This window comes from Oncorhynchus masou, chromosome 12, assembly GCF_036934945.1.
Source record: "Oncorhynchus masou masou isolate Uvic2021 chromosome 12, UVic_Omas_1.1, whole genome shotgun sequence".
Classification (NCBI taxonomy): Eukaryota; Metazoa; Chordata; class Actinopteri; order Salmoniformes; family Salmonidae; genus Oncorhynchus; species Oncorhynchus masou.
In genome coordinates, this window is record NC_088223.1 from 55,735,534 (window position 1) to 55,751,350 (window position 15,817).

General features: G+C 41.8%; 4 protein-coding genes across 7 annotated transcripts in view; all 4 read right to left on the bottom strand.

Annotated features, from left to right (window-relative positions):
• Positions 1-15,817, bottom strand: part of LOC135550461 (protocadherin gamma-C5-like) — a 145,865-nt gene that overhangs the window by 119,009 nt on the left and 11,039 nt on the right. The window lies entirely within an intron of this gene.
• On the bottom strand, positions 1,659-3,865 carry LOC135550465 (protocadherin gamma-A11-like). Its single transcript, XM_064981307.1, has one exon. The coding sequence runs from the start codon at positions 3,660-3,662 to the stop codon at positions 1,695-1,697; it is 1,968 nt and encodes a 655-aa protein (XP_064837379.1). The 5' UTR covers positions 3,663-3,865; the 3' UTR covers positions 1,659-1,694.
• LOC135550463 (protocadherin beta-15-like) lies at positions 9,506-12,615 on the bottom strand. The gene has a single exon (XM_064981305.1). The coding sequence runs from the start codon at positions 11,994-11,996 to the stop codon at positions 9,513-9,515; it is 2,484 nt and encodes an 827-aa protein (XP_064837377.1). The 5' UTR covers positions 11,997-12,615; the 3' UTR covers positions 9,506-9,512.
• On the bottom strand, positions 12,928-15,456 carry LOC135548985 (protocadherin beta-16-like). Its single transcript, XM_064979060.1, has one exon. It carries the CDS (start codon positions 15,349-15,351, stop codon positions 12,928-12,930), a length of 2,424 nt encoding a protein of 807 aa, XP_064835132.1. The 5' UTR covers positions 15,352-15,456.

The window sequence follows — 15,817 nt, forward strand, 5'->3', positions numbered from 1 at the left end:
GTGGGAACAGCAGACTGGGATAGGGATTGATTGAATATGTCCGTAAACACACCAGCCAGCTGGTCTGCGCATGCTCTGAGGGCGCGGCTGGGGATGACTTCTGGGCCTGCAGCCTTGCGAGTGTTAACACGTTTAAATGTTTTACTCACCTCGGCTGCAGTGAAGGAGAGGCCGCATGTTTTGGTTGCAGGCCGTGTCAGTGGTTAACTGTACTTTGCTGGTGGAAAGCGACATCATGAGTCTATCAGAAAAACAGCATGCTCGTAGGCTAATATTGTTTTCCATGTGTACTTCTTAGAATGTATCATATTCTCCAAACGCAGACGACTTTACTAAAACATGAAAGATATAGGCTTCAAATCAGTGGTAACCTCATCGTGACATGATCATGAGAAGACATGGATGAGGTACGCTATCAGGAGAAACGTACACAATATGCCTAAATAGTCACACAATAAGCCATTAGTAGACTAGTTGCAACATGTATTTTTCCTGGATAATAAAAAAATGTCAACCATCATGAAAACTGTCGATTTCACTATGGATGTTTCGTTAGTCATCAAAATAACGCTAATTCTTTCGCATTCTATCTTTGAGTTTTCGACCTTTAGACTTCAGGAGACTAAAACAGTCACCTCGGTGTCCACTGGTCTGGTGCTGAAACGGAGGCGACCTCAAGAAAATCGGAAAGCAATGGGGATTTTAAATACACCTCGTAACAATTTATATTCAAGTTTCAAAGGACATTAAAAACACTTCCCAGGTCAATTAAAAAGATTGTATTATAAAATGCCTGATTCCTTTTCAAAAGTAGTCGAAACCATGTTTTCCTATCTCCATCAAGCTTTATTGTCAACTCCAATAGAACATTTGTGAAGAAAACATCACAGGCATACTCAACTAAAAACAACCGAAACTGCGTTGCTTGTTATATTTACAGGAAACCACAGCACAAACAAACAAGGAGCAAACTGCTTCCATCAAATCAAACCCTTAGTGAACTACTCCTCACAGAGAAGAGAAGAAACAGCGAGCACCTTTAAAACTCAACCAATCAAACAAAACAATGAGTGGATAAATTCCACATTGTACCCTACTAAGATGTTAACATCTAAAACGAGTATAGACCTACTGTTTCTATAGGATGGCAGAAGCCATTAAGGCCCAGAATGTATTTTCATCATGCATAACCCATTCTCACATAATGAAACAACTCACGTACAAACGGTGGTATCTCAGATGAGTGAAGGCTTACCTCATTCGCCTCTCCTGCAGTGTTGAGCGTGGTGATACTCCCTTCTAGTAATGTATCTGGACATCTTGTTAGTGTCTGATCAGCAGGCAGCGTGCTGTCATTGTAAGATCTGACAAACTTGAAGTCACTGGTGCGTGAGCCCGTTGTCAGGTATGCATCATAATTGTAAGAACTGTGCAGAGTTCCAGCTCCATTCACCTCTGCATAGTTGGGAGGGAAATACGCGCTGGGAATGGCGACTGCTCCATCAAACAACATTCTAGGCTTTCTACTGCGGCAGAACCTCACGGCCAGGATGAGAATAATGAAAGTCAGGAAAAAGGTGGAAACAGAGACCAGCGCGATGATCAAATAGGAAGTTAGTTTGGAACTATCTTCATAAGTCATGTCTTTCAGTTCTGGAACTTCAGCCAAGTTATCTGATATGAGTAGATACACATCACAGGTTGTAGAGAGAGGGCTGTCCGTTATCTTTCACTGATATAACAAGGTTCTGCTCCATACTGTCAGATTCAGCAATGTCCCGCTGTGCCCTGATCTCTCCGCTGTGGAGACCAATAGTGAAAAGTCCCGGATCAGTCGATTTCACGATGAGATATGAAAGCCACGCGTTTTGTCCAGAGTCGGCATCCACAGCTATTACCTTGGAAACCAGGGACCCCGCCAGAGTAGCTTTGGGGACCATCTCAGTCATCAAGGAGTTCCCTGCTGGAGCAGGGTATAATATCTGGGGAGAATTATCATTCTCATCTGTTATGAAGACACTCACAGTCACGTTACCGCTGAGTGGAGGAGAACCATTGTCTCTGGCTAAAACGTGGACTTTGAAGCTCCTAAACTGCTCATAATCAAATGTTCTCACAGCATGGATCACTCCCGTGTCTCCGTTAATGGATGAAAATGAGGACACCGGAACACCATTGATACCACTAGGCAATAGAGAATAGATCACAGTGCCGTTCTGTCTCCAGTCTGGGTCTCTGGCAGTAACCGAACATATTGAGGAGCCAGGCTTGTTATTTTCAATCACATAGGCGCTGTAGGATTGTTCTTCAAACACAGGTGGGTTGTCATTCACGTCTGACACAGATACATGAATAGTCATTGAGGAGGATAAAGGTGGAGACCCATCGTCAGTGGCGGTGATAGTTATGTTATAATCTGATATTATCTCACGGTCTAGTTCACCTGTTGTTATCAGAGAATAATAGTTTTTGATTGAGGGGTTCAGTTTGAAAGGAACATTTTGTTGAATGGAGCAGCGGACCTGTCTATTTCCCTCTGAATCTTCATCTTGTACATTTATGATCCCCACCTCTGTTCCAGGTAACACATTCTCGGGGATGGGATTGTTAAAGGATTTGATCAATATCACCGGTGCGTTGTCATTTAAGTCAGTGATTTCTATCATTACTTTTGCATTGCCAGCTAAACCAGACCCATCTTTAGCCTGGACACGCACTTCGTATTCTGAATTTTCTTCATAATCTATGGGACCCTGCACTTTAATCTCGCCGGTCTTTTTGTCGATGGAAAACAGTTTAGCTGCTTTATCGGAAATACGACTAAACTCATATGATACTTCTCCATTTGCTCCTTCGTCTTCATCACTAGCACTAACTGCAACTACAACAGTCCCCGTTGGAGAATTTTCAGGCAAACGGACTTTATACACTGTCTGGCTAAACACTGGTTTATTATCGTTAGCATCCAACACAGTGACGTGTATAACTACAGTACCAGATCTCTGCGGAGTCCCGCCATCAACAGCAGTAAGTAACAACGTCACCTCTTGTTGTTGTTCTCGATCCAGCTCTTTTTCTAACACTAACTCGCCATATTTTCCTCCGTCTGAGCTCGTTTGAACGTCCAAAATAAAATAGACATTCCTCTCCAGTGAATAGCTTTGAATACCATTTAATCCTATGTCAGAGTCATGAGGTTCATCCAAGGGGTATCGTGCGCCTTTGTCAGCAGATTCCCGAATTTCTAGATCAATACGCGCATTGGGAAACCGTGGTGAATTGTCATTTATATCTTGTATTTGTACAGTTATGAAATGTAATTCAAGAGGTTTTTCCAGCACAAGCTCGTATTTTAAAGAACAAGAAACCTTCGGTCCACACAGCTCCTCCCTGTCTATTGTTTCAGCCACAATTAAATCTCCGGTATTCACATTAATGTCACAGTAACGTTGACGACTGCCATCCATATCCAAACGAGCTTTACGACCTGAAAGTCTCTTAGTATCCAGCCCCAGATCCTTAGCTAGATTTCCGATCACAGATCCACGTTTCATCTCCTCTGGAATAGAATAGCTCAAGTCTCCATTGCTGATGCGCATCAGGCAATGACAAAAAGCCAGGCGGAACAAAAAGGTAAAAACCGAAGATCCTGTGTACCCCATTCTGGATGATTAAAAGCAATTGTCAACATAAGAGTTCAAAACTAGTCGAAATGATACTGCAACGTAAGAGTACAATATTAGCCTCTCAAAAGGAATAGCAAAACGATTGTTATCCGACTGCTCTTCGGTGAAAGTGATGCAATATAGCCTATTACTCTTCTGAATAATCCAATGGTGGGTGGAGAAAAGCATGCAATTCTATGTATGGTAAACAGCGACATCCTGAGTTCTTACAGAAAACAGCAGTCACAATGCACACAGGTCCACGTCATGTATAATCTTGGTCAATATTTCCCCCATCCTTGTGTTGTGCAAAGTATCACGAACGTTTCATGTAGCTTAGCAAGAGAAGAGAGCAAAACCAATAGTTGTGCGCAATTAGCTCCTTTTGTAATCATATATTACAAGATAGGAAAAATAAATTCAATATTTCCATACTGTTGCCACAGTCTGATTATTCATGGTTGCCGAGTAACAACAACACATAGATAAGCTATATCAACGGTCCACATCAAATCCAACGATGCATAATCCATATTACTAATCAAACCCAGCAATTATATGTCCACTATACTCTAAGGTGAAGTGATGGTTCCGTCGCTGTCCCCTAACCTGGTTCTGAAACGTGGAAAAGTAGCCAATGTTCTTAAAGAAAAATGTAGTAGGCAATGAGGATACTACAGGAAGGAAAATGAAAAAACTCCATGATTGGGAAAGTATCCCTATTTTATACACACCAACAACGAAATTGAATGAATATCCCTTGTGAAAAGGCATTTAAAAAGTGAAAATTGATATCGTTACATAACCCTTCATAATCAAGAGGATTAAGAAGGGTTAAGGAAAAGTCCACTAACACACTCGAAAGATATTCTGATATCATAACATCCGATGCGTTCGCACACAAACAAAAGTGGTATCACTTTTAGTTCTATCTTACCTCAATAGGCTCCCCTGCAGTGTTGAGTGCGATGATACTTCCTTCTAATAACTTTGTTGGGCTTCTCTTCAGTGTCTGATCAGCAGTCAGCGTGCTGTCATTGTAAGATCTGACAAACTTGAAGTCACTGGTGCGTGAGCCCGTTGTCAGGTATGCATCATAATTATAAGAACTGCGGAGAGTTCCAGCTCCATCCACCTCTGCATAGTTGGGAGGGAAATACGCGCTGGGAATGGCGACTGCTCCATCAAACAACATTCTAGGCTTTCTACTGCGGCAGAACCTCACGGCCAGGATGAGAATAATGAAAGTCAGGAAAAAGGTGGAGACAGAGACCAGACCAATGATCAAATAGGAAGTTAGTTTGGAACTATCCTCATAAGTCATGTCTTTCAGTTCTGGAATTTCAGCCAAGTTATCTGATATGAGTAAATATACATCACAGGTTGTGGAGAGAGGGCTGTCCGTTGTCATTCACTGATATTACAAGGTTTTGCTTCATACTATCAGATTCAGAAATGTCCCGCTGTGCCCTGATCTCTCCACTGTGGATACCAACAGTGAAAAGTCCCGGATCAGTCGATTTCACGATGTGATATGAAAGCCACGCGTTTTGTCCAGAGTCAGCATCCACAGCTATCACCTTGGAAACCAGGGACCCCGCCAGAGCAGCTTTGGGGACCATCTCAGTCATCAAGGTGTTCCCTGCTGGAGCAGGGTATAATATCTGGGGAGAGTTATCATTCTCATCTGTTATGAAGACATTCACTGTCACGTTACTGCTGAGTGGAGGAGAACCATTGTCTCTGGCTACAACGTGGACCTTGAATCTCCTAAACTGCTCATAATCAAATGATTTTACAGGATGGATCACCCCCGTGTCTCCATTAATGGATAAAATATGAGGACACCGGAACACCGTTCACATCACTGGGCAATAACGAATAGACCACCGTGCCGTTCTGTTCCAGTCTGGGTCTCTGGCAGTAACAGAACACACAGATGAGACAGGCTTGTTATTTTCAGTCACATAGGTGTTGTAGGATTGTTCTTCAAACACAGGTGGATTGTCATTCACGTCTGACACAGATAAATGAATAGTCTTTGAGGAGGATAAAGGTGGAGACCCCTCGTCAGTGGCAGTGATAGTTATGTTATAATCTGAAATGTTCTCTCGGTCTAATTCACTAGTTGTTACCAAAGAATAATAGTTTTTGATTGAGGGGTTTAATTTGAATGGAACATTTTGTTGAATGGAGCATCGGACCTGTCTATTCCCCCCAGAGTCTTTATCCTGTACGTTAATGATGCCCACCTCTCTGCCAGGTAACACATTCTCGGGAATTGGATTGGCTAGAGTTTTTATTAATATCACTGGTGCGTTGTCGTTGACGTCAGTAATATCTATCAGTACTTTAGTGTATGACACCAAACCTGCACCATCTTTGGCGAGGACGCGCAACTCATAAATGGGCTGCTCCTCATAATCCATCGGTCCAGACAGTATTATAACCCCAGTTTTACTATCGAGGTGAAACAAATTCTTCAACTCATCAGAAATTCGACCTAGATCATATGTTACCTCGCCATTTGCTCCCTCGTCTACATCAGTTGCGCGGACTGTAGCTACTACGGTACCCAACGGAGAATTTTCTGGTAGACTGACCTTATAAACGTCCTGGCTAAATACTGGAATATTGTCGTTAGCATCCAACACAGTGACGTGTATAACTACAGTACCAGATCTCTGTGGAGTCCCACCGTCAACAGCAGTAAGTAACAACGTCACCTCCTGCTTTTGTTCTCGGTCCAGCTCTTTCTCTAACACTAACTCACCGTATTTTCCCCCATCTCGATTAGTATGAACATTCAAGACAAAATGGTCATTCCTTTGCAAAGAGTAGCTTTGAACTGCATTCTGACCTATATCTGCATCGTGGGCCTCATTAATCGGGAAACGTTCACCTTTATCAGCTGATTCCGTTATTTCCAATTTGATAACATCATCTGCAAACTGTGGTGAATTATCGTTCACATCCTGAATCTGAAGAGATATGCGATGCAATTCTAAAGGACTTTCGAGAACCATTTCATATTTGAGCCCACATGAAATCCTCGGACCGCAAAGCTGTTCCCTATCAATTCTTTCAGCGACAACAAGATCTCCCGAATTCAGGTTAATGTCACAGAAGTGTTTAGTTCCATCCTCTTCTAAACGAGCTTTTCGAGCCGACAGTCTCTTAGCATCCAACCCAAGATCCTTGGCTATATTTCCGACCACAGATCCGCGTTTCATCTCCTCTGGAATAGAATAGGTCACATCGCCATTGCTGATGCGTATCAGGGATAGAACAAAAGCCAGATGGAGGACAAAAGCTGAAACTGTAAATCCAATGTAGCCCATTTTCGATGTACAAACGAAAATATTCCAATTGCAAGGTAAAAACAAAATACATGCCATGTAGGGCACTACAAATATTGGCTAAGATAAATTACCCAACTGAAGAAATTAGGTCCTTTGGCCGACTGCTGCTCAGTGATAATGGCGCGGTAGGTTGTATCCGCCCTCTGAGTAATACATTAGCGGGTTGAGAAGTGTTGGCTGCCTAACTTTTCTTAGCTGGTGAACAGCGACATCCTGAGTCATTAAATAAACACCACACAATAGTTTTCTATCTTATAATTATATATTCCTACAAATATGATGTAGCCTATAACTTCAGTTAAATACTAAATAGTTATACAGAAATATTGTAATGTAATGCTTGTGTGACGTATGAACTCCTTTTCATGAATCGGAACAGTCCCATAAGGTAAAAACATTGAGTTAACACTATTCGCAACTTTCTCCGTTAAGCCAATTTAATGCACGGATTCCACTAGCTATCAACGTGTCCTCACTCAACAAATCAACATGTGGTGTTGTTCCCGTCTTCATTTGAGTTTGGCAGGATTTGAACTGATGTTAGTGAAGGAAAAACGTTTAGTCGCTGTCCACGTGCCTGGTGCTGAATTCAAGCGTTGCTGAATTATCAATGGGGATGTTTCAGAACGCGACAACGCAATAACATCTCAATCTACTCCAATATATTTATTGTGAAATGGGATATCAGAAAAATGAATAATAAAGTACCTATATGTCCATGTCAAGTTCTTATTTTTAAACGGATTTCATTTAATAACTCAACATTGTCCTCCATTCAGTTACTCTAAAACAGGGTAAGAAAACACGCTTAGCCCACTGCATGTCAGAATTACTATGGGCGAATACAACAATCAGACTTCCTTAAAGACGAATAACAGCTGCAGTGCCTGTTAAACATATGAATCAGGATGCCATAGACAAACTGTTTAAGCTTCTACCTAAATGATACTTCTATCGAAAAAGAAATTCTGAACCTACATGGTGATGTAAAAAGACAAATCGAAAGATTTTGAGAATTGGTGTAGAGATCACAGCGACACAACAGCCTACTAAGAAATCCGGAAAAAATTAAGCCTACACAGTACTACATTTAAATAGGAAACCGATGAAGTCTATAGGTTCTTATGTTTGAATGTGTAGTTCAAATGGTGAAAAACGAAGTGTAATTTAAACCAAAAAATAACACCCAATCGCTAAACATCCAACCTCAGATCCTTGGCTAAATTTCCGATTACAGATCCGCGTTTCACCTGCTCTGGTATAGAATAACTCACGTTTCCTTTGCTGATGTGTATGAAGAAAAGGCAAAAAGAAAGACGAAAAGCTCTTTCAAAAAACGTAAAGCCTTTGTAGACCATCTTCAATGTCTAATAGCAATTAAGGCCAATTGTCCACAATCAATAGCTAAACGGAAGAAAGATTACAATGTCTAACCGCTATTCAGAGAGAAATGGTAATGCGACGCGCTGTACGGAGCCTACTCCCCCGTAGTAGGTGGAGGTATATAGTTAACTGTACTTAGCTGGTGGAAAGCGACATCATGAGTCTATCAGAAAAACAGCATGCTCGTAGGCTAATATTGTTTTCCATGTGTACTTCTTAGAATGTATCATATTCTCCAAACGCAGACGACTTTACTAAAATATGAAAGATATAGGCTTCAAATCAGTGGTAACCTCATCGTGACATGATCATGAGAAGACATGGATGAGGTACGCTATTAGGAGAAACGTACACAATATGCCTCAATAGTCACAAAATAAGCCATTAGTAGACTAGTTGCAACATGTATTTTTCCTGGATAATAAAATATTTCAACCATCATGAAAACTGTCGATTTCACTATCGATGTTTCGTTAGTCATCAAAATAACGCTAATTCTTTCGCATTCTATCTTTAGACTTCAGGAGACTAAAACAGTCGCCTCGGTGTCCACTGGTCTGGTGCTGAAATGGAGGCGACTGCAAAAAAACGGTAGGCAATGGAGATTTTAATGCACAACGCTGAACACACATCCTAACAATATGTAATCAAGTTTCAAAATACATTCAAAACTCTTTCCAGGTCAATACAATCCATTTATTATAAAATGCCTGTTTCCTTTTCAAAAGTAGTCTAAACCATGTTTTCCTATCTCCATCAAAGGTTTATTGTCAACTCCAATAGAACATCTGTGAATACAACATCACAGGCATACTCAACTAAAAGCAACCGAAACTGCGTTGCTTGTTTTCATTATAGGAAACCACAGGCCAAACAAACAAGGAGCAAACTGCTTCCATCAAATCAAACCCTTAGTGAATTACTCCTCACAGAGAAGAGAAGAAACAGCGAGCACCTTTAAAACTCAATCAATCAAACAAAACAATGAGTGGATAAATTCCACATTGTACCCTACTAAGATGTTAACATCTAAAACGAGTATATATAGACCTACTGTTTCTATAGGATGGAAGAAGCCATTAAGGCCCAGAATGTATTTTCATCATGCATAACCCATTCTCACATAATGAAACAACTCACGTACAAACGGTGGTATCTCAGATGAGTGAAGGCTTACCTCATTCGCCTCTCCTGCAGTGTTGAGCGTGGTGATACTCCCTTCTAGTAATGTATCTGGACATCTTGTTAGTGTCTGATCAGCAGGCAGCGTGCTGTCATTGTAAGATCTGACAAACTTGAAGTCACTGGTGCGTGAGCCCGTTGTCAAGTATGCATCATAGTTATAAGAACTACGGAGAGTTCCAGCTCCATCCACCTCTGCATAGTTGGGAGGGAAATACGCGCTGGGAATGGCGACTGCTCCATCAAACAACATTCTAGGCTTTCTACTGCGGCAGAACCTCACGGCCAGGATGAGAATAATGAAAGTCAGGAAAAAGGTGGAAACAGAGACCAGACCAATGATCAAATAGGATGTGAGTTTGGAACTATCCACATAAGTCATGTCTTTCAGTTCTGGAACCTCAGCCAAGTTATCTGATATGAGTAAATATACATCACAGGTTGTAGAGAGAGAGGGCTTTCCGTTGTCCTTTATTGATATGACAAGGTTTTGCTTCATACTGTCAGATTCAGAAATGTCTCGTTGTGCCCTGATCTCTCCGCTGTGGATACCAACAGTGAAAAGTCCCGGATCAGTCGATTTCACGATGTGATATGAAAGCCACGCGTTTTGTCCGGAGTCAGCATCCACAGCGATAATCTTGGAAACCAGTGACCCCGCCAGAGCAGCTTTGGGGACCATCTCAGTCATCAAGGATTTCCCTGCTGGAGCAGGGTATAATATCTGGGGAGAATTATCATTCTCATCTGTTATGAAGACACTCACAGTCACGTTACTGCTGAGTGGAGGAGAACCATTGTCTCTGGCTACAACGTGGACTTTGAAGCTCCTAAACTGCTCATAATCAAATGTTCTCACAGCATGGATCACTCCCGTGTCTCCGTTAATGGATAAAAATGAGGACACCGGAACAGCATTGACACCACTAGGCAATAGAGAATAGATCACAGTGCCGTTCTGTCTCCAGTCTGGGTCTCTGGCAGTAACCGAACATATTGAGGAGCCAGGCTTGTTATTTTCAATCACATAGGCGCTGTAGGATTGTTCTTCAAACACAGGTGGGTTGTCATTCACGTCTGACACAGATACATGAATAGTCATTGAGGAGGATAAAGGTGGAGACCCCTCGTCAGTGGCGGTGATAGTTATGTTATAATCTGATATTATCTCACGGTCTAGTTCACCTGTTGTTATCAGAGAATAATAGTTTTTGATTGAGGGATTCAGTTTGAAAGGAACATTTTGTTGAATGGAGCAGCGGACCTGTCTATTTCCCTCTGAATCTTCATCTTGTACATTTATGATCCCCACCTCTGTTCCAGGTAACACATTCTCGGGGATGGGATTGTTAAAGGATTTGATCAATATCACCGGTGCGTTGTCATTTAAATCAGTGATTTCTATCATTACTTTTGCATTGCCAGCTAAACCAGACCCATCTTTAGCCTGGACACGCACTTCGTATTCTGAATTTTCTTCATAATCTATGGGACCCTGCACTTTAATCTCGCCGGTCTTTTTGTTGATGGAAAACAGTTTAGCTGCTTTATCGGAAATACGATTGAACTCATATGATACTTCTCCATTTGCTCCTTCGTCTTCATCACTAGCACTAACTGCAACTACAACAGTCCCTGTTGGAGAATTTTCAGGCAAACGGACTTCATACACTATCTGGCTAAACACTGGTTTATTATCGTTAGCATCCAACACAGTGACGTGTATAACTACAGTACCAGATCTCTGCGGAGTCCCGCCATCAACAGCAGTAAGCAACAACGTCACCTCTTGTTGTTGTTCTCGATCCAGCTCTTTTTCTAACACTAACTCGCCATATTTTCCTCCGTCTGAGCTCGATTGAACGTCCAAAATAAAATAGGCATTCCTCTCCAGTGAATAGCTTTGAATACCATTTAATCCTATGTCAGAGTCATGAGGTTCATCCAAGGGGTATCGTGCGCCTTTGTAAGCAGATTCCCGAATTTCTAGATCAATACGCGCATTGGGAAACCGTGGTGAATTGTCATTTATATCTTGTATTTGTACAGTTATGCGATGTAATTCAAGAGGTTTTTCCAGCACAAGCTCGTATTTTAAAGAACAAGAAACCTTCGGTCCACACAGCTCCTCCCTGTCTATTGTTTCAGCCACAATTAAATCTCCGGTATTCACATTAATGTCACAGTAACGTTGACGACTGCCATCCATATCCAAACGAGCTTTACGACCTGAAAGTCTCTTAGTATCCAGCCCCAGATCCTTAGCTAGATTTCCGATCACAGATCCACGTTTCATCTCCTCTGGAATAGAATAGCTCAAGTCTCCATTGCTGATGCGCATCAGGCAATGACAAAAAGCCAGGCGGAACAAAAAGGTAAAAACCGAAGATCCTGTGTACCCCATTCTGGATGATTAAAAGCAATTGTCAACATAAGAGTTCAAAACTAGTCGAAATGATACTGCAACGTAAGAGTACAATATTAGCCTCTCAAAAGGAATAGCAAAACGATTGTTATCCGACTGCTCTTCGGTGAAAGTGATGCAATATAGCCTATTACTCTTCTGAATAATCCAATGGTGGGTGGAGAAAAGCATGCAATTCTATGTATGGTAAACAGCGACATCCTGAGTTCTTACAGAAAACAGCAGTCACAATACACACAGGTCCACCTCATGAATAATCTTGGTCAATATTTCCCCCATCCTTGTGTTGTGCAAAAGTATCACGAACGTTTCATGTAGCTTAGCAAGAGAAGAGAGCAAAACCAATAGTTGTGCGCAATTAGCTCCTTTTGTAATCATATATTACAAGATAGGAAAAATAAATTCAATATTTCCATACTGTTGCCACAGTCTGATTATTCATGGTTGCCGAGTAACAACAACACATAGATAAGCTATATCAACGGTCCACATCAAATCCAACGATGCATAATCCATATTACTAATCAAACCCAGCAATTATATGTCCACTATACTCTAAGGTGAAGTGATGGTTCCGTCGCTGTCCCCTAACCTGGTTCTGAAACGTGGAAAAGTAGCCAATGTTCTTAAAGAAAAATGTAGTAGGCAATGAGGATACTACAGGAAGGGAAATGAAAACACACTCCATGATTGGGAAAGTATCCCTATTTGTATACACACCAACAACGAAATAGAATGAATATCCCTTGTGAAAAGGCATTAAAAAGTGAAAATTGATATCGTTACATAACCCTTCATAATCAAGAGGATAAAGAAGAAGTTACGGAAAAGTCCACTAACACACTCGGAAAGCAATTCTGATATCATAACATCCGATGCGTTCGCACACAATCAAAAGTGGTATCTACTTTTAGTTCGGTCTTACCTCAATAGGCTCCCCTGCAGTGTTGAGTGCGATGATACTTCCTTCTAATAACTTAATTGGGCTTCTCTTCAGTGTAAGATCAGCAGTCAGCGTGCTGTCATTGTAAGATCTGACAAACTTGAAGTCACTGGTGCGTGAGCCCGTTGTCAGGTATGCGTCATAATTATAAGAACTACCGAGAGTTCCAGCTCCATCCACCTCTGCATAGTTGGGAGGGAAATACGCGCTGGGAATGGCGACTGCTCCATCAAACAACATTCTAGGCTTTCTACTGCGGCAGAACCTCACGGCCAGGATGAGAATAATGAAAGTCAGGAAAAAGGTGGAGACAGAGACCAGACCAATGATCAAATAGGAAGTTAGTTTGGAACTATCCTCATAAGTCATGTCTTTCAGTTCTGGAACTTCAGCCAAGTTATCTGATATGAGCAAATATACATCACAGGTTGTGGAGAGAGAGGGCTGTCCGTTGTCATTCACTGATATTACAAGGTTTTGCTTCATACTATCAGATTCAGAAATGTCCCGCTGTGCCCTGATCTCTCCGCTGTGGATACCAACAGTGAAAAGTCCCGGATCAGTCGATTTCACGATGTGATATGAAAGCCACGCGTTTTGTCCAGAGTCGGCATCCACAGCTATCACCTTGGAAACCAGGGACCCCGCCAGAGCAGCTTTGGGGACCATCTCAGTCATCAAGGAGTTCCCTGCTGGAGCAGGGTATAATATCTGGGGAGAGTTATCATTCTCATCTGTTATGAAGACATTCACTGTCACGTTACTGCTGAGTGGAGGAGAACCATTGTCTCTGGCTACAACGTGGACCTTGAATCTCCTAAACTGCTCATAATCAAATGATTTTACAGCATGGATGACCCCCGTGTCTCCGTTAATGGAAAAATATGAGGACACCGGAACACCGTTGACATCACTGGGCAATAGAGAATAGACCACCGTGCCGTTCTGTTTCCAGTCTGGGTCTCTGGCAGTAACAGAACACACAGATGAGACAGGCTTGTTATTTTCAGTCACATAGGTGCTGTAGGATTGCTCCTCAAACACTGGTGGGTTGTCATTCACGTCTGACACAGATAAATGAATTGTCTTTGAGGAGGATAAAGGTGGAGACCCCTCGTCAGTGGCAGTGATAGTTATGTTATAATCTGAAATGTTCTCTCGGTCTAATTCACTAGTTGTTACCAAAGAATAATAGTTTTTGATAGAGGGGTTTAGTTTGAAAGGAACATTTTGTTGAATGGAGCAGCGGACCTGACTATTTCCCCCAGAGTCCTTATCCAATACATTAATGATGCCCACCTCTCTGCCAGGTAACAGGTTCTCTGGGACGGGATTGGTCAAGGATTTAAGAGATATCACTGGGGCGTTGTCATTAACATCTGTAATTTCTATGAATATTTTGGCAAAGGAAGTCAATCCCGAGCCATCTTTGGCTTTGATCCGCAATTCATGAATGGATTCTTCTTCAAAATCCATATGTCCTGCTATCCTGATGTCTCCCGTTTTAGGGTCAAGAGAAAATATTTTATTTAATTCTTCTGAGATTGGTCCAAATCCGTATGTCACTTCTCCATTTGCCCCCTCGTCTGCATCGATGGCTGTTACAGTAACAACTAATGAACCTAATGGAGCATTTTCTGGTACACTGACCTTATAGACATTTTCGCTAAACACTGGTGTATTATCGTTAGCATCCAACACAGTGACGTGTATGACTACAGTACCAGATCTCTGTGGAGTCCCACCGTCAACCGCAGTAAGTATTAATGTCACCTCCTGCTTTTGTTCTCGATCTAACTCTGTGTCTAACACGAGCTCACCATACTTTTCAGAACCTGGGTTGGTATGAACAGCCAGGCTAAAATGGTCGTTCCTTTGTAGAGTGTAGCTTTGAACAGCGTTCAGTCCTATATCTGCATCATGAGCCGGATTCACCGAAAATCGAGCGCCTTTGACCGCTGACTCTCGGATATCAAACGTAACGCTGTCTTCCCCAAATTGTGGGCTATTGTCATTAATATCTTCTACCTGTAAGATTATGTTATGTAATTCTAAAGGATTTTCCAGAACCATCTCGTATTTTAAGGTGCATGAAATCCTCCTACCGCAAAGCTGCTCCCTGTCTATTATTTCAGCGATGACCATATCCCCAGTATTCAGATTGATTTCACAATAACGCTTGCTGCTACCTTGAACATCTAAACGAGCTTTCCGATATACAAGTCGTTTTGCATCCAGTCCCAGATCCTTGGCTATATTTCCGACAACAGATCCGCGTTTCATTTCCTCCAGAACAGAATAGGTCACGTCTCCATAGCTGGTGTGCAGCAGGATAAGAAACAAAGGCAGGCCGAACATCGATGCAGAGAAAGAGAATCCCCTGTATTCCATTTTCAGGTAACACAACTCATTCCAATTAGGCCGATTAGTGTGGTAAAAATCAGTGCTATCCAACCGAAGAAACGTTTACAACCAGCAGATCAAAATGCACCACGTTAAAATGTTAAGCAGGAGACTTTTACACTGCAATAATGATGTCCCCTCCCTCACTTGAAATGTCAAGAATGGGTGGAGAGATTAATTATAAAGCTACTGCTGGTGAATAGCGACACTCCGTGTAGTTTCATAAAACTGCAGAAAATAGTTGTGCAAGTCTCTCGCCAATTATATGGAGAAGATCTGCAACGCATAGGAAAACATGCCGGGTTTAATTGTTTTTAAAGATACATAATGGGACCCCTCATATCAACAGAGGTAGACTATTTCAAAATGCAGGATTGTAAAAACACGAATCCCCTTTTGTGTTACAGCCCATGTGAGTCAACATCTCAATCGAACGATCAATGGGCAAAGTAGT

Coding starts and splice junctions, on each gene's coding strand:
- LOC135548985 (XM_064979060.1), bottom strand. CDS start 15,351: ATGGAATACAGGGGATTCTCTTTCTCTGCATCGATGTTCGGCCTGCCT.
- LOC135550463 (XM_064981305.1), bottom strand. CDS start 11,996: ATGGGGTACACAGGATCTTCGGTTTTTACCTTTTTGTTCCGCCTGGCT.
- LOC135550465 (XM_064981307.1), bottom strand. CDS start 3,662: ATGGGGTACACAGGATCTTCGGTTTTTACCTTTTTGTTCCGCCTGGCT.